We start from the raw sequence: 25109 nt of genomic DNA, 5'->3' as shown, positions 1-25109 counted from the left end.
CAAATACCCCTTCCTCTTGGTTCATGTGGGAACCAATGACACTGCAAGCAATAGCCTCCAGAAGTTCAAAAGAGACTACGAGGCTCTGGGCAGGAAATTGAAGCAATCAAATGCACAAATTGTCATCTCATCTGTCCTCCCAGTTGAACGACATGGCCCAGGGAGAGAGGGAAAAATAGTGGAAGTGAACAGCTGGCTTCGCAAATGGTGTAAACAGGAACGGTTTGGATTCTTAGATCACGGACTGCAGTTTCTTGAAGATGGACTTCTGGCAAGCAATGGGCTGCACCTCACAACGGTTGGGAGGAATGTTTTTGCCAAAAATCTCAGAAACCTCATCAGGAGGGCTTTAAACTGACTAATGTGGGGGAGGGAGACAGTGCTCCTGAAGGTAGGAGTCTATCAATTGATGAAGATGATCATCCAAATGTCATAGACCAAATGGAGCAAACAGCACACTGACCTAGTGGTGGGAGGAAAAAATCCTTAAATAAGAGACACGGGGGAATGTTTAATGGACTTCAATGTCTGTATACTAATGTGCAAAGCATGGGAAATAAACAAGATGAGCTTGAGCTCTTGGTACAGCAAACTAAATATGACATAATAGGCATCACTGAAACCTGGTGGGATAAGTCCCACGATTGGAAGGTAATAATGGAGGGATACAATCTATTTCAGAGAAACAGACCAGGCAAGAAAGGAGGAGGAGTGGCGTTATATGTCAGGGATGTGTATACCTGTGAAGAGATCCAAGATTTAGAACCTCAAAGCCAAAGTGAAAGCATTTGGGTCAAAATTAAGGGAGAGAAGAATAACAGTGACCTCATTGTGGGAGTTTACTATAGATCCCCAAGCCAAACGGAGGACATAGATGATGCCTTCCTGGAACAGATGGCCAAGCATGCAAAAGGAAGGGAGATAGTAGTAATGGGGGACTTCAATTACCCGGATATTTGTTGGATGTCAAACTCAGCCAAGAGCATAAGGTCAAACAGATTCCTCACTGGCCTTGCAGACAACTTCATTGTCCAGAAAGTGGGAGAAGCAACAAGAGGAACAGCCATTTTAGATCTGGTCCTAACCAATGTTGATGACCTGGTTAGTGGGGTAGAAGTGGAAGGATCATTAGGCACGAGTGATCATGCTCTTCTGAAGTTTACTATACAGCAGAAAGGAGCAGCCAAGCATATACTAGGACTCAATTTCTTGACTTTAAGAAAGCCGACTTCATAAAACTTAGGGAAGTGCTGGGTGAGATCCCATGGACAGTAATACTAAAAGGAAAGGGAGTTCATGATGGCTGGGAGTTTGTTAAGAGGGAGATAGTAAAAGCACAACTTCAGGCAATACCAATGAGACGGAAACATGGAAGGTGCCTAAAGAAGCCAGGGTGGCTATCTAAAGAACTTTTAACTGAGTTAAGATTAAAAAAGGATGTGTACAAAAAATGGAAAAGGGGGGAAACCACCAAAGAGGAATTCAAACAGATAGCCAGCACGTGTAGACACAAAGTCAGAAAAGCTAAAGCACAGAATGAACTCAGGCTTGCTAGAGAGGTTAAAACCAACAAAAAAGGCTTTTATGGATATGTCTGTAGCAAAAGGAAGAACAAAGAAACAGTGGGGTCACTCAGAGGAGAAGATGGTGAAATGCAAACAGAGGACACAGAAAGGGCTGAACTCCTCAATGCCTTCTTTGCCTCAGTCTTCTCCAATAAAGAAAACAATGCCCGACCTGAAGAATTTGGAGCAAATGATTCAGCAGAGGAAACACAGCCCAGAATAACTAAGGAGATAGTACAAGAATACTTGGCTAGTTTAGATGTATTCAAGTCTCCAGGGCCAGACGAACTGCATCCAAGAGTATTAAAAGAACTGGCAGATGTGATCTCAGAACCACTGGCAGTCATCTTTGAGAATTCCTGGAGAACAGGCGAAGTCCCGGCAGACTGGAGGAGGGCAAATGTTGTCCCTATTTTCAAAAAGGGGAAAAGAGAGGACCCAAATAATTATCGCCCAGTCAGTCTGGCATCAATAGCAGGGAAGATTCTGGAGCAGATCATTAAGCAAACAGTCTGTGAGCACCTAGAAAGGAATGTTGTGATCACCAATAGTCAGCATGGATTTCTGAAAGTCATGTCAGACTAACCTGATCTCGTTTTTTGACAGAATTACAAGCCTGGTAGATGAAGGGAACGCAGTGGATGTAGCCTACCTTGATTTCAGCAAGGCATTTGACAAGGTGCCCCATGATATTCTTGTAAAGAAGCTGGTAAAATGCGGTCTTGACTATGCTACCACTCAGTGGATTTGTAACTGGCTGACTGACCGAACCCAAAGGGTGCTCATCAATGGTTCCTCTTCATCCTGGAGAAGAGTGACTAGTGGGGTGCCACAGGGTTCTGTCTTGGGCCCGGTCTTATTCAACATCTTTATCAATGACTTGGATGATGGACTCAAGGGCATCCTGCTCAAATTTGCAGATGACACCAAAATGGGAGGGGTTGCTAACACCCCAGAGGACAGGATCACACGACCTTGACAAATTAGAGAACTGGGCCAAAACAAACAAGATGAACTTTAACAGGGAGAAATGTAAAGTATTGCGCTTGGGCAAAAAAAATGAGAGGCACAAATACAAGATGGGTGACACCTGGCTTGAGAGCAGTACATGTGAAAAGGATCTAGGAGTCTTGGTTGACCACAAACTTGACATGAGCCAACAGTGTGACGCGGCAGCTAAAAAAGCCAATGTAATTCTGGGCTGCATCAATAGGAGTATAGCATCTAGATCAAGGGAAGTAATAGTGCCACTGTATTCTGCTCTGGTCAGACCTCACCTTGAGTACTGTGTCCAGTTCTGGGCACCACAGTTCAAGAAGGACACTGACAAACTGGAACGTGTCCAGAGGAGGGCAACCAAAATGGTCAAAGGCCTGGAAACGATGCCTTATGAGGAACGGCTAAGGGAGCTGGGCATGTTTAGCCTGGAGAAGAGGAGGTTAAGGGGTGATATGATAGCCATGTTCAAATATATAAAAGGATGTCACATAGAGGAGGGAGAAAGGTTGTTTTCTGCTGCTCCAGAGAAGCGGACACGGAGCAATGGATCCAAACTACAAGAAAGAAGATTCCACCTAAAGATTAGGAAGAACTTCCTGACAGTAAGAGCTGTTTGACAGTGGAATTTGCTGCCAAGGAGTGTGGTGGAGTCTCCTTTTTTGGAGGTATTTAAGCAGAGGCTTGATAACCATATGTCAGGAGTGCTCTGATGGTGTTTCCTGCTTGGCAGGGGGTTGGACTCGATGGCCCTTGTGGTCTATTCCTTGTGGTCTAAACACTCGATCAGACAATTTGTGCATTTAGTTGCTTCAATTTCCTGCCGAGAGCCTCGTAGTCTCTTTTGATCTTCTGGAGGCTATTGCTTGCAGTGTCATTGGTTCCCACATGAACCAAGAGGAAGGGGTATTTGTCAGTGGGTTTTATGATTCAGGGGGTTGGACTCGATGGCCCTTGTGGTCTCTTCCAACTCTATGATTCTATGATTCCTTGCAGTCGTTCAGTTACATCTTGGATCTTAGCCCCGGGGAGACAGCACACCTCCCGAGACATCTTGTCAGGCCCACAGATCACTGGATTTACATCCTGGCTAGACCGTGAGGATTTTTTTTCCCCTGGGCCGCCGCTCACCATGGGGGGGAGGGGCGCTCCAGCAGCCAGAAGGGGTGGTGTGCAACCCCAGCTGTAGGCCGCATGGCTTTAATTTTGCTGCCGCCGCTCTCAACTGTAGACCACATGGCAATTTCTTTTTGGCGGCTCTGAGGGGGGAGCACGGCTAGGCCGCACGACGGATGCTTCAAATGTGCATGGCGGTCATGTTGTTTTGCATCCCCCTCCCCCTTTCTGCTCTGGCTACGGGCCTCATGTGCTGTACACATTCAATCCTAGGAGGGTCTACTCCACAGGATCTCATAGCATATGGATGTGAGTTAACTTGTTATTCCTTTTTCCGCAGTTTTAGTGTGTGTGTGCAGATAGGTTGGCTGGTTCTGTCGCTACCCCCCCCCCCAATGTTCTAATTGCAAAAAACAACAACCCAACATTGTAGAAAAATAGCCAATATAGTAGTAGTAGTAGTAGTAGTAGTAGTAGTAGTAGTAGTTTAGTGGTTTAGTCGTGTCCGCCTCTTCGTGACCCCCTGGACCAGAGCACGCCAGGCCCTCCGGTCTTCCACTGCCTCCCTCATGTTTGTAGCTTCGAGAACACTGTCCCACCATCTCATCCTCTGTCGTCCCCTTCTCCTTGTGCCCTCCATCTTTCCTAACATCAGGGCCTTTTCCAGGGAGTCTTCTCTTCTTATGAGGTGGCCAAAGTACTAGCAGTAGTAGGAGTAGGAGTAGTAGTAGTAGAATAATAATAATAATAATAATAATAATAATAATAATATGACCTGCCCATCTCGCCCAGGTCTTTAGCGGGTGCTAGTAGTGGTAGATGCATCATGTCTCTAGCCATGGCTGCAGAACAAAGGGAAGGCTCCCCGTCTCACACTCATGAAGCCATAGTGGAGGGTACCCCTAAAGCCGCTGCGAAGGGCACCCCGAGCAACGCTATAAAAGCAACCAATAGGATTTTTAAAGGGCCTTGTCTTGCTTATGAGGCTTGTAATAACTAGAAAAAAGGTGAGGGATGATCATATTGACGGGCCCTCCACCTCTGATGCCAGGCCCTACAGGGCCCACCCTTTAAAGAAAAAGTGTGTATTCCCAGAGGAGCTTGTGGCTGAGAGTGACACTTCTCTTTCCTGTGGGGATGATGTGCCGGAATTAATGTGCCAGAACCGCAGCGTCGCCTGGTCCAGGCTAGGGAGCATTTAGATAAGTCTAAGTCCCCTCTTGCGAGGGTAGGCGTAGGCATAGGTCACCCGTTTCGAGTTCACCTGACAGCTCCTCCAGCCCCAATTCACGCAGAACACAACGCAGGAAGAAGAGGTCTTTCAGATCAAGGAAGCATGGGCGTAAGTGCAAGAGGGACACTTTGGATCCTTCGGATCTTTCAGGTACGTGTGATTCCTCCTGTGGCAAGTTGGAAGAGCGCTGTAAGGGGTACTGGGTTCCTATCCACAAGGCCCCTGGCCTTCCTAGTTGGATTTGGGAACATCACATCCAGCATCATCGCCACGCTTTTGGGGTCACGGAGCCATGCGAGGAAGATGGGCTGGACACAAAAGGGAGGGTGCGGGTGTCAAACTTCAAGCGGACGGATCAGCCACCCAGCACTCGGCTTAAAAAGAATCTTCGCAACCGCATCCTAAATGGAGAATTTGTAGATATCTTTTCTCTGCTCTCCCCGGCTTCTTCTTGTAGTTCCAAGTTTAAGCCGGAATCACGTCGTAAGAAGGATGTTGATGACGTGGATGTTGATAGAACATTCGATAATTGGTTAATCACTCACACATCCTATATGGGGTTGGTGGCCACCACTTACCCCGACAAGGCATGGCACCTATATGGTGGGCGTAAAGCCGAATAAACATTCATTCATGGCACCTAGCCAACTACCAAGGCATTATTTTAAAAGCCAGGAAAATGGCAGGGGACTCGGTGGCTTTAGCGTATGATGAGGATTCCATGAGAGGGCTGCTGAAGACCCCAAGGCGCGGTGGGACATTAAGGACAGTGATATTTGGTTCCAAGTAGTGGCACCACACTTCCCAAAAAGGGCTTTTGGGGGGAAATCAGGCAAACCCTCCTCCAAAGTACAGAGGGTGGCTACGTCAGCATGCTGGGAGTTTAATAATGGGTTGTGTAGCAGAGACAGATGCCATTTTGACCATGTGTGCGAGTGCTGCGGTGGTCCTCACCCATGGACTAAGTGTTTTTGGGCTAAGCCTCCTTTTCGCGGTTTTCGTAAGACAGGATCGGGGAGTGGATCCAGGGATGCAAGACTCAGGAGCCTCTACCTCTGGAACCCAACAGGCCAAGGCTGCCTCTAGAAAATGAGGTTTTTTCCGCCCTAACCCCAATCCCTGTCTGCCTCTCAGCGATGTTACCTTTGTTACAAGCTTATCCCTACAGGACTGCAGCCAACTACTTGGAGGCAGTGTTCCGCTACAGCTTCTGCATCCCCGTCTCCAGCTCCAGAACCCCTCCCAATCAAAAGTCAGTAAGGGAAATGCCCCTTGTTGCATTTAACAAAATCGAAAAAGAGCAGTGTTTAGGTGTTTAGTAACCAGCCCTTTCCCTGCCCCCCTTTTCAAAAAAATTATAGTTTCCCCACTTGGCATAGTGCCCAAAAAAACTTCCCGGTGAGTTCCGTATGATACACAATCTGTCATATCCTAGGGGTGGGTCTATAAACGATGCCATACCATGTGAGCATTGTTCTGTAAAATATGTGTCCTTGGACGTGGCCATCAGAACGATTAGGGTTTTAGGCCCAGGGCCCTTATTGGCAAAATGTGACATCAAGTCAGCCTTTCGACTGCTCCCAGTTCATCCTGAGGACTTTTGACTCTTAAACTCAGGGACAGTTGGTATTTTGATAAGGCTATGCCTATGGGTTGCTCTGTGGCCTGCACGGCCTTCAAAACCTGTAGCATATTTATTGAATGGGCCATCAAAAAGACATCTGGTTCCCCTTACATGATCCATTATTTAGATGACTTTTTGACCATGGGGCCTGGGATTCCCCCTCCTGCGCCCTATCCTTAGCTACTTTCATGTGTCTTGCGGCGGACTTTGGCATACCTTTGGCTGCCGACAAGACCGAGGGCCCTTCTACGGTCCTTTCCTACTTGGGTATTGAACTGGACACACATCAGCAATCATCACGCCTCCCACAGTCCAAACTCGAATCCTTAAAAGCCTTGCTGGAAACAATGCTGAAGGTTAAAAAGACCACCCTTCGCCAGGTTCAATCCCTAATGCGCCATCTCAATTTTGCATGTAGGGTAGTTGTGGCAGGTCGTGCTTTCTGTGCCCCCCACCATAGCATCAGGGTGACAAAGCAGATAAAGGACGATTTGAAGACTTGGCTTTCTTTCTTTCTTTCTTTTCTTTTCTTTTCTTTTCTTTTCTTTTATTTTATTTCTCTCTTTTTTGGCTTGCATTCTTGCAGGATTATAACGGGGTCTCGTTTTGGCAGAGAAACCTCAATCCTGGGGTGGAGTTCCAGGTCCATTCTGATGCTTCTGGCCGCTATGCTTTTGGCGTGTTCTTCAAGGGCCATTGGTGTGCCGAACCATGGCCATCCTCTTGGCACGTAGCAGGCATCACTTGCGATTTACCTTTCCTTGGGTTTTCACCTATTCTAGTTGCCATTCGCATCTGGGGAACCCTCTTCTCGAATTCCAGGGTCTGTTTCTGGTCTGACAATCAAGCGGTGGTAAGAGTTATATCCAGGCAGTCGGCAAAGTCCGATAGGGTGCTAAGGGTGCTGCGCCTGTTTGTGCTGGAGTGCCTGTGGCACAATATTTCCTTCACAGCCCATTTCATACCTGGTCTTAACAAAAACATTGCTGATGTATTATCTCATTTCCAGATGGAGCGTTTCCGCGAGCTGGCACCAGAGGCAGCCCAGACCCTGGATGCCTTCCCAGATGATCTGCGGGAGATTGGAAGTGAGAAGTAAACCAGAGAGCATTGTCAGCATTAGCACCCTCCACTAGACGTTCTTATTCCAGGGCCTGGGATGCCTTTGGGCATTTTCATGGCTCCATAACACGGCGCGCTTCCGAGGAGGAGGTGCTTGAATTCCTGGTTCTCCTAAAGCGCAGGGGCCTCCTAAAGTGCAGACTATGGGTGATGGTTCCTCGGTTGTGGGACTCTTGGTGGCGAGGCCCTTAGGGGGCCTAGGGTGGCAGTTTTAGGCCTTGACAAAGTATCCTTTAGTCTATCATCAATTTGTGGGGGGTGCATTCATGATCCCATGAAGCGGCGCTTGCAGGGCCCGTTAAAGGGCAAAACCGGGAGTCCCTGGCCCTAGAGTGGCGTCATGTAGGTCAAACTCCCGGGACGAGGTCAGTGGAAGGGCTGGCTGTGTAAGTTTGCACTTTGCAGTCCCCTCTCGCTGGACTTCATCTGTCTGCATATCCTCAGCCAGGCGGACTGAGAGGGTTGCCTGCCAAGGCCTGTGCCAAGTTTCCCACGTTTGAAGCTCAATAAAGTTGTGGCCAATTTGACCCCCATACTCTGATCTCTTGTCTCATCATTTGGGGTAAAGGGGATGGGCACCACACGCAGGGTTTAGCACATGTGCCCACAATAGAACTTCCCTTGCATATATAGATCGTGGGGCAAGTCAGTGATGGGATTTAGCTTTCCTTGGCTAACAATAAGCTCAGCAATTGTCACCTCTGGGCATTTCCTGGGAAGGGAGGAGTGTATGTGTCTGAGGGATTATGCTGGGAGGTGGGAGGGAAAAGAGACCTTTTTCCAAGGGCAAAATGGCATTGGAATGGAGGAAATTGGCAAAGGGGTTGATTTATATGATTTATAAAGCTAGGTATCTTCCCTGAGCTGTCAAGTCGAAAGGATACATTCAGGCATAATATTTGTAGCATTTAATAACTTTAAAAATGTGCCCCCCCCTAATTTCCGTAACAACATAAATTCCTGTAACACACTCCAGATATATGCATGTGAAATAAGCTTTTTGTGCGGCATAAACAAAACATAGCATGTGGGATGAAACTGCGAGATCTCTGCTGCGCTGTTGTGCAAAGAGGAGAGAAATTGCTATGATGTTTTGCATTCAAGGTGGAGCAGGAAACAGAAACCACTGACATGAAGAACAGAATGCTCTTCCTGCCTATCGGGGTTTCCCACACTAGGCAGGGTGTTATTTCTAACAGTGCAAATTCTCAGAAATGGTCCACAGCACACAGCTTTTGCTTTTGCTTTCGCTGTTTGCTCCCATAGTTTCCCTGCAGCTTTCTCTGACTTCCTTGTCCTCCTGAGCCGGGAGAGCCTTCTGAAATCTCAATCAGGGATAGTCCGATCACGAGGTGGGAGAATGCATCTTCTCAAAGATCCCCTGTTTTCCAGGGACAGCCCAGGAATTGCATAAGCCATCCCAGTTTCTGATTTGGTCCTGCAATGCCCCGGTTTTCCTTTTTCCTCCCCTCGGAAGTATGGGAGAACAATTAAAAGTGGTGTGTGTAGGGGCAAAAATGGACTCCTGTTTACCCTGAAAATAAAATTCCTGCACCAAATGGAGGAAATGGTGATGGTGGCGCACAAAGCCCCTCCTATAATTTTGAAGGAAAAGGTCACCAATCCCCTTTCCATTCTGTAATTGCAGTGCTTCAGCTGCCAGCCATTTCTCAGGAAAGACTGGGAGTGTTTATTCCTTAATTGTAAATGGAGTCTTGCGCTGTCTGTTGTTGTTTAGTCATTTAGTCGTGACCAACTCTTCGTGACCCCCTGGACCAGAGCACACCAGGCCCTCCTGTCTTCCACTGCCCCCCACAATTTGGTCAAACTCATGCTGGTAGCTTCGAGGACACTGTCCAACCATCTCGTCCTCTGTCGTCCCCTTTTTCTTGTGCCCTCCATCTTTCCCAACATCAGGGTCTTTTCCAGGGAGTCTTCTCTTCTCATGAGGGGGCCAAAGTCTTGGAGCCTCAGCTTCAGGATCTGTCATTCCAGTGAGCACTCAGGGCTGATTTCCTTCAGAATGGAGAGGTTTGATCTTCTTGCAGTCCATGGGACTCTCAAGAGTCTCCTCCAGCACCATAATTCAAAAGCATCAATTGCTCTGACAGATCAATTGCTCTGTCTACTCATAAGTAAATCCCACGGTATTCAATGGTGCTTACTCCCATGTAACTGGGTGAAGACTAGGCAGCTTCACACTGCAAGCCAGAAGTAAGTCCCACTGAGTTCAATAGGATTTCCCATGGGGCTGCCCCTACAAATACCAGACAGATGGGCGATTAAAGGGTCTGAGGAACAAGGAAGTGGAATGAGGGATACAGGACAAATTTGATCCAGCTTCCATTGAAAAGCGAAAAGTATTTGGTCCGAAGTTGTAAGTGGGACAGGGGGAGGGGGTTAAATATGCTCTCTGTTCCTGTTTTCGAATATGCAAATAAAAAAACAGTTGTTTTCTGGAGATGGGTGTTAAATCAGGGGTCAGCAAACTTACTGCGCCTTGGGCCAGGGTCTCCAGCACTGATCGCACAGTGGGCCGGAGGGCTGGGGAGTGCGTGCCCATATGCGTGCACACACGCTATTTCCGGCGCATTTCCAGGTTGGAGGAGCACTGGAAATAGTTTGTGTGCATGTACACAGGGCTCCTCCGACCCGGATGTGCACCGGAAATAACACTTGCGCATGCGCACAAGCTATTTCCGGTGCTCCTCTGACTCGGAAGTGGGCAGGCCGTGCAGCACAGTGCCAGTAAGAGCAGGCGGCAGCAGTGGGGGTTGCTGCGGGCCTGATAAACGAGTCCCTCTGGCCTTATCAGTTTGGGGACCCCGGTGTTAAATAATTCCCTTCCCAAATGGTAAAATTTCAGAACTTTGGGGAGAGGTTCAAGCATGTCTCTCGCTGTGCAGGACCTGGTGTCCAGGCACTCATTAGGAATTCACTGTACATTTAATTGGCTGTAGGGCGGTAAATGTGTCTGGCTTAGAAACAGACCTCTTTTGGTTTCTTGGGGCTTATTCCCAGGAAGTGGGTGCAGGATGGCAGTCTAGGCTTTGGTTTAGGATCGGTGTTTGGGGAAACGGGGTTATTAAGCCTTTGAAATCTGTCTGTCCACAGTCAGGTGGGGTTGGGGAGAGAGAGACTGAAGCAGCAATGACTAGACACTGCTCTCTAACTTTGTGCCCTCCCCATGGCATGGGATGTGGGTGGTGCTGTGGTCTAAATCACTGAGCCTCTTGGGCTTGCCGATCGGAAGGTCAGCAGTTCAAATCCCAGTGACAGAGCGAGCTCCCATTGCTCTGTCCCAGCTCCTGCCAACCTAGCAGTTTGAAAGCACACCAGTGCAAGTAGATAAATAGGTACCACTGTGGCGGGAAGGTAAACAGTGTTTTCACGCACTCTGGTTTCTGTCATGGTGTCCCATTGAGCCAGAAGTGGTTCAGTCCTGCTGGCCACATGTTCAGGAAAAGCTGTCTGTGGACAAACGCTGGCTCCCTTGGCCTGAAAGTCAGATGAGCGCCGCAACCCCATAGTCGCCTTTGGACTTAACTGTCCAGGGGTCCTTTACCTTTACCTCCCCATGGCAGCCACATTGTGCTCTGCCACACACTCCTGCCAGCAATTTTATGACTGCTGCCTCCCACCACACTCTCTCCAAATTCAAAATGTACCCCTGATCCAGAAAGGTTGGTGGCCGTTTGATCCAGCTTCCATTGAAAGGTGGAAATAATAAATTTCCACTTTCCAAAGCAAAATGAAACACAGCCAGTCTGTGGGCAGACATACCATGGTCAATAGGCTTTGGCCAAGTCAAGCTGAGACAGACCCAGATTGCTAAAGATTTGGGTGAGGGGACCAGAGCAAGCAAGGACTGTCGTCATCATCATCATCATCATCATCATCATCATCATTTATTAATATCCTGCCCATATGGCTGGCTTTCCCCAGCCACTCTGGGCGACTTCCAACAAAAGATTAAAAATACATTAAAACATCAAATATTAAAACTTCCCTAAACAGGGCTGCCTTCAGATGTCTTCTAAAAGTCAGATAGTTGCTTATTTCCTTGACATCTGATGGGAGGGCATTCCACAGGGCGGGTGCCACCACCGAGAAGGCCCTCTGCCTGGTTCCCTGTAACCTCACTTCTCACAGTGAGGGAACTGCCAGAAGGCCCTCGGAGCTGAACCTCAGTGTCGGGGCAGAACAATGGGGGTGGAGACGCTCCTTCAGGTATACTGGGCTGAGACGTTAGGACTTTAAAAGACAGCACTAATACTTTGTATTTTGCTGGGACTCATTTGCCAACTTCTACTTTTAACTATGGATTGCTATGACTCTACCCATGAAAAAGGGGACATGTCCTGGAAAAGGAGGACATATGGCAACCCTATAATGCTTATCTCATTCTATATTCGGGGGAACGATGGGGGTGGAGACGCTCCTTCATTTAAACTGGGCTGAGGCTGTTTAGGGCTTTCAAGGTCAGCACCAACACTTTGAATTGTGCTCGGAAATGTACTGTCAGGAAGATAGAAGCAGGGCTATTGCAGTGGTTCTGAAACTGTTTAGTCTGGGCTAGACTTTCAGAAGAAAAATTTGTTCACATTGTTGCAGGCAAACAGCCTGTAGTTCCTGGGTCTTGCCAATAAAACTCAGGAGCCAGGAGGAGATCAGAGTTCAACGATTTTATTACTTTCCAAGCAGTAGGTTCAGCAGGATCACTTCCACAAAGACTGAACCCCACCCCCCAAACACCGGGGGGGGGGTAGGGTGGTTACCTATAGGTTTCTTACACAAAGCATTAAAATTTCCTGCAATCATATGCATAGAAAGATTTCTCATTACCTCATTCAAGGAAGCAAACTAGCTGTTATTAACCAAAGCTCATTTAGATACATTTCACTTTAGCGTGCCTGCGATTCAAGCATTAGCATTCGCTGACATAGCTTTAATTTACCGTGCCTGCGTGACCTTCGCAGAAGAAGAAGAAGAAGTAGTTATTATTTATACAACGCCCATCTGGCTGGCTTCCAACTGAATATTATAAACAATACAGCATCAGACATTAAAAACGTCCCTAAACACTTATCTTTTAAAAGTATTGTCTGAAAAGTGCAGTATAAATGAGTAACACTTTTTTGTTGCAACAGCTATTGTGCTTTGTATTGCGTGTGCTGTGAACCTGCGTGCATGGCGACTTGTGTTCTTGCGCTGAGAGTAAAGGCTTTCTCAGCAGTTTCATAAAGCGATAGAACTGTCTTTTGAGGCCCGCGAGATAAGAAAAGAAAGACTTGGAAAAGGAAAAGGGGCAACGACTAGCTGTGCTTGATTTGTAATATGATCATGGGACACCCAGAAAGTATAAAACAATGCAGCCACACAAGAATATGAATTATTCCCAAAATATAATTACAAACAACAAGCCTCTTACATATGTATCTTAAGGATACCCTCCAACACTTCAAAGCCAAAATCTGGGACGCCATCTTCCTGTTTTTTATCGAGAGAGCATGTTGGCTATTTTGGTCACTGTGATCTCGCGTGATTTCACACTGTGCCCCCCCCATTAAAGCACTTTTTGGGGCACGGCACCCCAAAATGTGCATTTTAAGGCAAGATCGCAGCCCTGAAAAAAGCACTTTATTGGGGGAGGGGAATTGTGCTGTGAAATTGTGTGAGATCACAACAACCAAAATGGCCGCTGTTCCCTCACCAGAGAAAAACAGGATGTCCCAGTTTTCCCAGGACACTTGTGGAGTATGCCTTAAGTATGTATACAAACTCAAGGAAAGGTGTGAGCCTTTGTGGTACAATGAAGGATGACAAATCACACTTGTGGAGGGAGAGGCTAACAAAATAAAATTGGCACAAGGTTTGAAGCACAAAGAATCTTTGCAACCGACCTGTACAACTTTATTATTTGCACAGCTAAAAATGAAAGCAAGACTTCATTGACTTTAAAAAACAGCCAGGGTTAGCATAAATTGTGTCTTGCCTTCTGTGCAAACGGTTATCTGTGGTAGGAACTCACCTGTGTTATTTGGGAGTTATTTTTTATGCATTTCCTAAACTCTGCCTTCTGGGCTAGAGTGGGATGTTTGCTCAGTGTTTGCAAGACATTGTATTATGTTGTCAGAATTTTTGAAAAGAAAAGGAAAAAAGATTAATATCACTTCTTTAAACTGAATAATCTATTAAACCCAGGAACCACAAGTGAAGTGGCTGGGGTAGTATTTTTTATGTCATTTTTATTTGACTATTTCCACCATTTGGTTTTGCTTTTGCTTCAGTATATCAATACTGAAAAGCCTACTGAAAAGATTTATGGGAAAATTAAACGGAACAGGAGAAATGAAACATTTGCATTCCAAATAAATGCACAATGGTGAAAACAGGTCATTTATTGGGACAGAGTGATTTTTCAGCTCTTGTTAAAAGTTGCAAAAGAAGCACAGGATGGAGAAATTTCAGAAACAACAATCTGATATGATGGATAACAGCAACAACCAGGGAAAGAAAGACATAACATATTATGAGGACAGGAAGAAACACCAGGGACAGAATAATTCCCACACATACTGTAAGAACAAGGATATAGTTTGAGTTCCTCACTTGTAGTTTTATAAATCATTTAATGTATCAACACAAATAGAAGTTATTGTCATGAAATTCTACTCAGTATTGATCCACAGCAGAACTCCAGTGTATAGTTAGGAGAGTAAAAACGTAAACATGTTGCAGGATTCCCCCCCAAACAGACCAGAGACAATGAATATTTCATCCAGCAGAGCTTTTTGCTACTGAAGGCAAATGAGCAGAATGGTCACAAATCCAATACATTCAGGATTGGCCCTGTCCGTAAGAATTCCAGTTGCAGCAGACTTAACTTAAACTTACAATAACTTAAGCCTTAACTCCAGCAAGACTTAAGCCAAATCCGGGACTTCCGGGTTAGCGCGAAAGGCTAATGGCGGATTCCCTCCGAGCTCCGGAGGGAATCTGCTCCGTGGAAGACGGGTCCTGCCGCCGCGGCGACGCGGGGACCCTCAGAAACCGCAGGTGCGGAAGCCTATGGACTTGGTGACTCGGTGGGCACCATTTGTGCCCCCCGACCTGCGAAGAAGCCTTTTTAAAGGCTTCAGAGCGGGTGACGGAGAGTGGCGTGGTGCTGTGAGTAGACCGCTTCTTCTACGGAGTGAAGCCGCAAGCCATGGCCAGAGAGCGCTGACTTCTTTCCTTAAACATTTGGACTGCAAAAAGTAACAACCCGTGAGTAGTACGGAAATTGGACTTAAAAATCTCCTTTCTTTTGAATTTGGTACGATCGGGGGAAGCGTTAAAAGGAAGTCCGCCCCCCCGTCTTGCAGACAACTCAAAGCAAGAATTGGATAACTAAGGTCGAGAGACCACTTCTCTCTGTGTGAGATAAAAGTTATTAATTCCATGACTTGGCATTAGAAGTTTGGTGCTGGAGGATAAGAATTGAATCTTAGGAGCCGACATGCAACCCCCCGGGATCCAGGAGTGATCCACGAGAGAGCCTGTTGAGGAGAGATAAAGAGTTTGACAGCTGTCAAACGAGCTGTCAAAATTTGAAAAATTTGTTTTTTGCTATTTCTGCTGGCTAGTCTTGATTTATTTGACTTTAAGTTGTTGAAAATAAAGAAGATACAAAATAAAGTAATCTGACTGTCGGGAAAAAATACTAAGTAACTAGAATCCCTCTAGAGGGGGTTCTGAGACATTACAATGGCTGCAGATGGAAAAATACAGGCTGAATTGGATAGAATGTTCTTTCTCTTGGGAAAGTTGCAAGATCAGAGTAAAGCTTTGGCTACAGACGTAACGACCTTGAACTCTAAAGTAAATAAATTTGTGGATTGTACCAAGGACTTGACTCAAGAAAATTCTGCAGCTAAACAGGAGGAGAAATGTGTTGATTTGGAGGAGTGGGAAGGAGGAGCTGAAACGCCACAGATGAAAAAAGACAACCAGAGGCCTGAAAGAATGGATTACAAAGAAAACAAGACCTGGATGAAGAGAATTTGGTTTGAATTTGAGAATGGAGATTGGAGAGATCTTCCTATGGGGAGATCGGAAGACTTGTGGATTACAAACTTGATTAAGACGAAAGCTGGAGCTCTTGGGACATTTGGGACATTTGGACTTAAAAGGAACAAGAAATATGATTTGGGCTCCGACTCTGAATATGGAGGTCTGGTTGGAAGAAACATAGACCCTATTGGGACAGAGCTTCTCCGATACTTGAAGTCCAACATAAAGGGCTACCAACAAAACCGGCAGAGAGGGACTGAGAGAGATTTGAGGGCCTCGGATGTGAGAAATCCAGGCTGAGAACTGATAGACTGATGGATATTCCCTGGGGATCGAAACCGGGAAGGGGGGGCGAGAGTTTTGGAATCCAAAGGGTGTATAATTATATCTTGTTTTATGTTATTATGGTTTTTTTTCTTTAATTAGTTTAAAAATTGGGAAATTTGTGGAAGGGAAGGTGGGTCGACCTTAGAAAAGGAGGTAAATGATGAGCATTGTGGTTTAATTGAGGTTTATAAGTTAAATTTGGTTAATTAAGAAGAATTAAGTAAAATACTAATAAGGTAATAGTTGGAGACAAGAACTTGCTGAGTTAACTATTGGAATTAGGATGCAAGAAGGGGAGGTGTGGGGAAGTCAGGGAAAGTGGTTAAGAAAAAAAAAGGATTTGAAATTATGCATGTTTGTCTTTGTGTTTGTGTGTCTGTGTTATGTATTGTGGAAAACCCAATAAAAATTTTATATATAAAAAAAAAAAGACTTAAGCCGAATCCACCAAGGCACGTACATGTCCTTTTTGAATTGTTCTTCGGTGTACAGTGGTGTTCTGCCATTAAGTACCACCAAGCCATCAATCATCTCAATGAGCTCCTTCACCTGATTCCGCTTTTCTTTTTTATCAGCCACATTGTTAAAAGCAATCAATCGTCCTTCGGACATCTCAATCAGATCCTTCAGGTGCCCCTCAGCGCCTGCTATGAAGTCATTTATAGTTAAATGATTCTTATCTAAGTCATCTTTATAGGTGACTAAAAGAATCAGATACTTCTTTCCTTCATCCTTGAAGAGGCTTTTCACTTCCTGAAATATTTCCTGGTCCCCCTTTGTGACCTTCCCTGCTTTTATCACGACGAGGATGGCATGAGCTCCAGGAGAGACAATGTCAATGCACTCCTTAAGCTCATTTTGTGTGAAGCGTTTCTTAATTTTTGTATCAAAGAACCCAGGTGTGTCAACAACAACAATTGTCCTGCCATCTACAGGGGCTTTTTTACATTCGCATATCAGAGTTGTTGAAGCAAGTGCATATGTGCTTTTAAATTTCTCAGCCCCCAGGATGGTGTTTCCTGTTGCGCTCTTCCCAGATCCGGTTTTGCCAATGAGCAGAATTCTCAATTCTTCGTCTGCTCTGGCTAAATAAGAGATAAAAAAATACCATTTCAGCAAAGTTCCTGAGACTAACACACACACACACACACACACACACACACACAGTCTTACAAATGTTTCATAGGCGTGCTACTTATTAGTTATCTAATTTGTTTCACAAGAAAGGCGATTCTGACTAAACGTCAAGAAGAACTTTCTGATGACAAGAGCTGCTCAACAGTGAAATGGATGTCCCTTGAAGGTGGACTTTCCTTCCGTGGAGGTTTCTAAGCAGAGGTTGGCTAGCCATGTGCCATGGGCGCGGTAGGTGCGATTCCTGCATTGCAGGGGATCAGACTAGATTAATAAACAACCACCTGACTTATAGAAGACATCTGAAGGCAGCCCTCTTTAGGGAAGTTTTTAAAGTTTGATGTTTTATCATTTATTTATTTTTAATAATTTATTTATTTGCAGTGCAAAATTACAACAAAAATTACAAACTCGTCATGTTTTTAATGTTCTGTTGGAAGCCACCCAGAGTGGCTGGAGGCCCCTGGCCAAACGGGTGGAGTATAAGTAATAAATTAATATTAAAGTATTATTATTATTATTATTATTAGATGACCCTTGGGGTCCCTTCCAACTTTGCAGTGCTGTGATTCTATTGAAGCCATAGTGGAACCTCTGTTTTGGAATGTCTCTGTTGACAAACATTTCAGAACTCAGATGCCGTAAACCCAGAAATAAATGCTTCGGTTTTCAAACACTTTTCGGAAGTTGAACATGCTGCGCAGCTTCCATTTTGAGTTTCCCTATTGTGTTGAGGCTTCTGTATTGAATTTTCAGTTCTCAAACATTTCGGAACTAGAACGGTCTTCTGGAACGGATTACGTTCGAAAACCGAGGTTCCACTGTACAAGGGAAATTTCCTACCCCTATTTCTCTTGCCATTAGAGGGTGCACAGAAAATGTGTTGTGGTGTTTCATTCCAGTGGGCACCCTGACCACAGTTTCTACCCTCTGAATGATCCAAGGAGAAGACTTGTTTGTGGCCACCTTGAAGCCATAAGCGGCACTCCAGAGATTTGTGGTGGCAATGCATGTCCTGCCCTCCTGGAACTGAGCCAAGACTTGCTGGAAGTTTCCCATTAACTTTTTTTGAGAGAAAGCTTGGGCATTTCAGACAATGCATATAGACAAGGTGCATTCTCTCGGGCGCTCACTGCTCCTTCCTAGGTGTTGCCCCCTCTGCTGTCTGCGTTTCTCATTCCTTCTTGATCAAGGGGATGCGAGTGACATCTCCAAGATTTAAGAAGGTTAAGAAATGTTTTTCCATTGTTTAAATAGGCCTTAATGGCAACATTGAGCAGCAGCTGTTTATCATAAATGTGAAGTTGTTGTTTTTTCAAATGCAAGCTTGCTTAAATAATTTTTATGTAAGGGCCTGATCGACCCAAAAACATGGCAAATATTGAACAACTGAGCAACTTTCCTAGAGTGCAAGACCAACACCAATAATAATAATAATGCAATCCCATAGAAAGGCAAAGGCAAAGACATCTCTCTCATGAAATGTCCAAACCTATGCCAGGGACAAGGCGACATGGTCAAGATGAAAGCCCTAAGGGGATTCACCAGGTGGTGTTGCTGTGGGTATGTTAGAGGTGTGAAACCAGAGAACTAACTTTGACACCTGGAAACACACAAAAAGGCAGTAACAAAACAAACTGAATTTTTCAGTTATTGGTGGACCTTCCTGCTAAATGTGAAGCATAGACTACTATTGAAAAAATGTTTCTCCCAAAGTGCTATAATGCCACAAGTAATTTAGTAACAAAATGCAAAATGTGTTATTTTTATGAGATAGCCTATGTCCAGCTATGGGCACTGCTACACTTGCAAATATCCTTAAGGGGCCTGGCACGCAAGACTTTTCAGATTTACACAAAGGCATCCATTTGCAACATACCAGATTAACATTCTGTGGGGCAAAGAATTTTTAAAGAAAAAATTATAGTCCCAATGGGGGGATGGAAATAAAACAATAAGTTCTTATATATACAGTCATACCTCAGGTTAAAGAAGCTTCGGGTTAAATCTTTTCAGGTTGCATCCCGCAGCAACCTGGAAGCACCGGAAAGGGTTACTTCCGGTTTTTGCCACTCGCACATGCGCAGGTGCTCAAAATGATGTCATGCACATGCACAGAAGCAGTGAACTGTGACCCGCGCAGACATGGGTTGTGTTCTGCTCAGGTTGCGAACAGGGCTCCGGAATGGATCCCGTTCACAACCAGAGGTACCACTGTATAATAAATGTTCATAAATGTACCAAGCAAACACATATATAAATATATAAACCACATGTCTGAAGCAGCACAGGAAAACAGCCATGAAGCCATTTTGGTTCCCAAACTGACCAAATGTTTTCTCTGCAAAGTCAAAGGAAAATGGAAAAGCCTCCCCATTGTCTTTTCCTTCACAAATCCTGTCTTAAGGGTATGTCTGTGTATGAAGAGGGTGAGCCTGTGACCTGGCTCAGGAACTAAGTATCATTACAAAAGACTGGCCAGGCTCCCCAGGGTATCCAATCAAGTGAGCATTAACAGGTAACTTGCCAGACAGGAGGCAAACAACGCTCTCAGATCTCTGTTGTAGACCGCCTTTTCTGTGATGTAGGCATGATGTTTGTGGGTGGTGGTCTTGGACTCCAAGGCAGGGAATTTAAAATGTCTATATAAGGGCGGGTACACCTAGGTTCTGGTTCCTCCTCCTTTCCTGCGTGTGAGGGGAGCACCCTGTTGCAACAGTTCAATAAAGATCAGGCTTACGAGCTGCTTTGCTTCTCAATATTCTCTGGTTGGCCTCTGTTCTTTTCTCCGACCGATGGAGAACCTACAAAGGACTCTTGTGTCCCACATAAGGGGAAAAGGGCAGATTTCCATTTATTACATGTGTTTCCCCTGGTCTCATCTTTCTCTGCCAGTCCCTGCCATCTTGAAGTCATAAGCAAACCATGCAGCACTCCAGAAATTTGCGGTGCTACCTCAGGATGGTCAGTATCAGGAAAAGACTCACCTTTGGCCATGCTGCCTGTTGCAGAAAGATACGCTGCCATCAAGGTTCACAGCAGTCCAGAAAGCCTGCATTAAAAACACCAAAAGTCATTTGCAGAACTCCTGGGGGACTCTCAGTGTTGGAAACTCAGTTTCTCTGCATGGTCTTTCCTGCTACTGGAGTCCTTAGCCAAAAACAAAGTTTGGGGAATACGTAAATCGGTCCTCTCTGATACCTAAGACTGCAAGCCAAGAAGCTTGGAGCAGGAAGCAACATTCAAAGAGATAAAAGTTGCTGGCCTTCTGCCTTGGCTCCAGTGAAAAAGTGAACTCCTTGTGAGGGATCTAAGTCCAAAAGTGAACCGTAGAAACTGGAAAAACCAAAACTTAGAGGTCCCTCCATTCCCACTTGTTATACAAAAATGTTCATAAATGTACCAAGCAAACACGTACATAAAAATATAAACCACATGTCTGGAGCAGCACAGTCCTGAAACCATTTTGACTCCCAAACTGACCAAATGTTTCTCTGCAAGGAGGGAGAGGGTGAGGGAACCTTCCCATTGTCTCAGGAATTAAGTGATTACCATCTCAAAGGAGTGGCCAGACTACCAGAAAAGGCAATAAGATAAGGCATTATCAGTTAACCTGGCAGACAGGAAAAACAACAACGTTCAAATTTCTGTTGTAGAACACCTTTTCTTTGGTGTAGGTATGATGTATGGAGGGGTGGTCTTGAGCTCCAGGGCAGGGAATTTAAAATGTCTATACATAAGGGCAAGCACACCTTTGTTCTGTGTTCCTCCTCCTTTCCTATGTGTGAGAGGGGAGCACCCTGTTGCAACAGTTCAATAAAGATCAGGCTTAGGAGCTGCTTTGCTTCTCAGTATTCTCTGGTTGGCCTCTGTTCTTTTCTCCGACCGATGAAGAACCTACAAAGGACTTCCATAAGGGAATAAGAGAAGATAAGCTCAGTTCTGGGTAAACAGGGTTACATATCAAACTCTAAACTGAATGATTTCACCTGAGAATGCCCCTTCTACATTCTAGTCCGTTTCACAAAAAGATCAAATCAGTCAACCCAATCTAGTCACTTTTACTGTGGGGTCAGTAATAATAATAATAATAATAATAATAATAATAATAATAATAATAATAATAATAATAATTTATCTATACCCTGCCCATCTGGCTGGACTTCCCCAACCACTCTGGGCGGCTTCCAAAAAAATATTAAAATACTGTAATACAACAAACATTAAAAGCTTCCTAAACAGTAAACTTGGCAGGCTGATTTTCAGCATTACTTAATTGTGCTATTTTACAACAGCAGAACAGTGAACAGAGGAGGATCCCACAAATCAGAGCCAGAGGACTCACAACCTCACAGCTTTGCAGCCAGAGCCGCCACACCTGTACTTTACTGTCACACCGGAGAGGGAGCAAGCTTGTTTTCTGTTGCTCCAGAGGGCAGGACCCGAACCAGGGGATTTGATTTACAAAAAAGGAGATTCTGACTAAGCCTTAGGAGGAACTTTCTGGAGGCAAGAACTGTTTGGTGGAACAGACCCCCTCAGAAGGTGGTGCAATCTCCTTCCTTGTAGGTTTTTTAATGGTCTGGGAATCAGGGGTGGGGGTGGGGGGCAGCATTGCATCTCGCAGGAAGAAGGAGAAAGGACCTAACCGCTGGCTGTGCCTTTTTGGAGGTAGGGTGTTTGTGGAAGCTTTTACCTCCTGACCTCTCCTTCACATGGCTCCAAAAAGGGATGAATCCTTTTTTTTCACCCTGGACTCAGAAAGTCATGACTTAAAATTTGGCTGGCATGCATATCTTTGGTATGGAAAGGCAAAAATTTTAAAAAGTTCTATGGACCATATCCTTATGAAGATTCTGTATAGAGTTTGGGAGAAATATAAAAATCTGCTGGAAAGGAAAACACCTTTATGGCTATCTCCTATCAAGGCTATTACAATTAAGAGAGTTAATATGGATAGACAGTGGGTGACTTACGGGGAATTGCTGTATTTTACAGGGGCAGAACCTAAACTGAAATCAATGGAAAATGTAAGGAGTCATATTACAGATTGGTTGCAATACCATCTGTCACATGAAATGTTTAAAGTAGATAGAAAGAATGATTTTTCAGACCAAAGCTCACAATTCAAAGAAAGAACTTCTACAAAACAAAGAGAAACTTTTGTTTAAAATGTATAATCTGTTATTAGACTGGGAAACAAAAGACGATTCCTTTCTGTTGGGGATAATTCAGACTGAAATTCCCAGGTGTCAGAAAAGGTTATTTACGTGTGCCACTGCTGTGGCCCATGTTTTGTTAGCCCCAAAATGGAAAACGAGCGAGGTCCCAAGCAAAAGAGAATGGCAACTTAAGTTGACTGAATATGCACAACTTGCAGACTTAACATATAGAATAAGAGAACAAGAAGAACATAGGTTTAGAGAAGATAGGAAAATGTTTGTTGAATATATGGAAAATAATTGTGCACAGCTGAAGACACTGGCAGCATTAAGATAAATTCAGCAGTGTAAATAAGTCTGGATGGATGCAATAATGGAATACTGAATGGTTTAGTTTTTGTAAAATATGCAGGGATTTATGAGATGTAAAATGAACCATGGAAAGAAAAGAAGGGAAGTCATTGCTATTTCAAGGATGTAAAATGAGTATTTTAAATTGTAACACAGAAAATTTAATAAAAAAATATATAAAGAGAGAAAGGGGTGAATCCTTGGCATGTACTGTGCCCCCCCTTTTCCCCTCCCTTTTAGAGCATCACCCAGGAGGGCAGACTTTGACTCCAACCACCAACCGCCCCTACAAAACCAGGTGTGGTAGGAGCATTGTGGCATTTGCAAAATATCCCCCCCCCCTCCATTTCCTCCTGCAGGAGGGATTCCCACCTCTGCTTAATTCCACCAGAATAGTTTTCACTACCTTGACTTCTGCTGGGCAGTTTTCTCAGCCTGGAGGTGTTGCTGGTCTGGCTGTTTCTCTCTGCAACTTCTGGCAGCCTCTGGCTCTCTCCCTGTCCCTCGCAGAGCTCTGAGTCTGACGCAGGTTTTGAGTGCACAGTAATAGCCGAATGTTGGACATATGGAAAGTGAAAGTCTTTTCTTCTCACTTGATTTATCCAGTTACCCATCTGTAAAAGGAGAACACAATAGCATCAAAAGAGTCCAGCTGAAGGGTCAGGCAAAAGGGGTCTATCATTGTCCAGCAGCCTGATGGCTCTGCAAACCAGATGCCATGACAGGAAACTCACAAGCAAAACGTCAGCACAATGGCTTTCCCCACACTTGGGGTATTCAGAGGCATAGGAGGCAGCCTTATACAGAGTCAGACCATGTGCCATAGACTCATTACTGCCCTTGATTGGGACACTAGACCAGTGGAGGCAGCATGGAATAGCCTTAGCCTTTTTTGCTGCTGCATCACACTGTGGGCCCATGTGAAGCTTGCGGTCTGCTAAGGAAGGAACTGATTGACCGTCTCCTCACAACAGAAGAAAGCCAGTTGCTACTGGGATGCCGTTCCTTTCCAGATGCCAGAGCGCAGCTGGAATACTGTGTCCAGTCCTGGGCGCCACAATTAAGAAGGATGTTGACAAGCGGGATTATGTGCAGAGAAGGGCAACCAAGATGATGAAGGGTCTGGGGGAAAAAGCCTTAGGAGGAACAGTTGACGAGGTTGGGGATGTTTAGCCTGGAAAAGAGGAGCTTGATAGGAAAGAGGAGAGCCATCTTCACATATCTCACGAGCTGTCCCATGGAAGATGCACCAAGCTTGTATTCTCCTTCCCCAGAGGGTAGGACTCAAACCAATGGCATCATGTTACAAGAAAGGAGATTTTGGCTAAATATCAGGAAGAACTTTCAGACGGTAAAAGCAGTTTGGCAGAGGAATGGTCTCCCTCAGGAGGTGGTGGACTTTCCTGCCTTGGAGATTTATAAGCAGAGGTTGGATGGTCACCTGTCATGGATGCTTTAGATGAGATTCTTGCATTGCAGGGGGTTGGGCTAGATGACCTTTGGGGTGTCCCTTCCGACTCTACCATTCTAGGATTCTAGCATTCTGTGTGTACTGTAAAAAGGAGGCAGATAAACTCCTCACTCCTGCATCACTAATAATAGTAGTAGTAGTAGTAATAATAATAATAATAATAAATTTGCACCCCACCCATCTGGCTGAGTTTCCCCAGCCACTCTGGACGGCTTCCTACAAAGATGAAAAATACATTAAAATGTCACACATTAAAAACTTCCCTGAACAGGGCTGCCTTCAGATGTCTTCTGAATGTCAGGTAGTTGTTTATCGCTTTGACATCTGCTGGAAGGGCGTTCCACAGGGCAGGCGCCACTACCGTGAAGGCCCTCTGCCTGGTTCCCTGTAGCTTTACTTCTCGCAGGGAGGGAGGGAGGGAACCGCCAGAAGGCCCTTGGAGCTGGACCTCAGCGTCCGGGCAGAACGATGGGGGTGGAGACGCTCCTTCAGGTATCCTGGTCCGAGGCCGTTTAGGGCTTTAAAGCTCAGCACCAACACTTTGAATTATGCTTGGAAACATACTGTGCAATAGAGCTGATTCCCAGGCTGCAGATCCCAAAGCGCAAGCTCTCTCCACTCTGGGAACATGGGCTGGTTGCTCCATGAGAAGAACTGGACAAAAATCTCCAGAAGGGCTCATCCACCCTTCCACTGCTTGTGGGGACACCCATGCTGTTTGTAAAGCAAACAAACACAGAGGAGTTGAGATCTTGCACTAACTTGAAAAACCTCAACCGGGTCCTGCTGCCCAACTTCTACCTGCTGTCGGTAAACTGCAGGATCTTCTCCCCCACCTTTCTCTGGGCGTTTGTGCTGGTTGTGCAGACTCAATTTCGCCACTGAGTGTGTCCTGGAAAAGGATCTGTGGTCAACCCCACCTGCACGCCAGATAGCCTTCTTCATGTGCCTC

At 45.3% G+C, this 25109-nt stretch overlaps 1 protein-coding gene across 3 annotated transcripts; it reads right to left on the bottom strand.

Moving 5' to 3' along the window:
- Positions 1-12327: 12327 nt before the first annotated feature.
- On the bottom strand, positions 12328-23241 carry LOC308569699 (GTPase IMAP family member 9-like). 3 transcript variants are annotated; one of them, XM_081163945.1, is made up of 5 exons: positions 23090-23208; positions 20926-21080; positions 20161-20225; positions 16496-17124; positions 12328-14600 (listed from the first exon to the last, which is right to left on the bottom strand). In XM_081163945.1, exons 3-5 carry the CDS (start codon positions 20198-20200, stop codon positions 14568-14570), a joined length of 702 nt encoding a protein of 233 aa, XP_081020071.1. In that variant the 5' UTR covers positions 20201-20225; positions 20926-21080; positions 23090-23208; the 3' UTR covers positions 12328-14567. The 3 variants fall into 3 exon arrangements, with proteins under 3 accessions (XP_081020071.1, XP_081020070.1, XP_081020069.1); XM_081163944.1 differs by having other exon boundaries at positions 23093-23202; XM_081163943.1 differs by lacking the exon at positions 20926-21080 and having other exon boundaries at positions 23093-23241.
- Between the last annotated feature and the right edge of the window lie 1868 nt (positions 23242-25109).

This window comes from Podarcis bocagei, assembly GCF_964188305.1.
Source record: "Podarcis bocagei genome assembly, chromosome: 12".
Classification (NCBI taxonomy): domain Eukaryota; kingdom Metazoa; phylum Chordata; class Lepidosauria; order Squamata; family Lacertidae; genus Podarcis; species Podarcis bocagei.
Note: the sequence above shows the minus strand (reverse complement) of the source record. Positions and strands in the feature narration are given on the sequence as shown.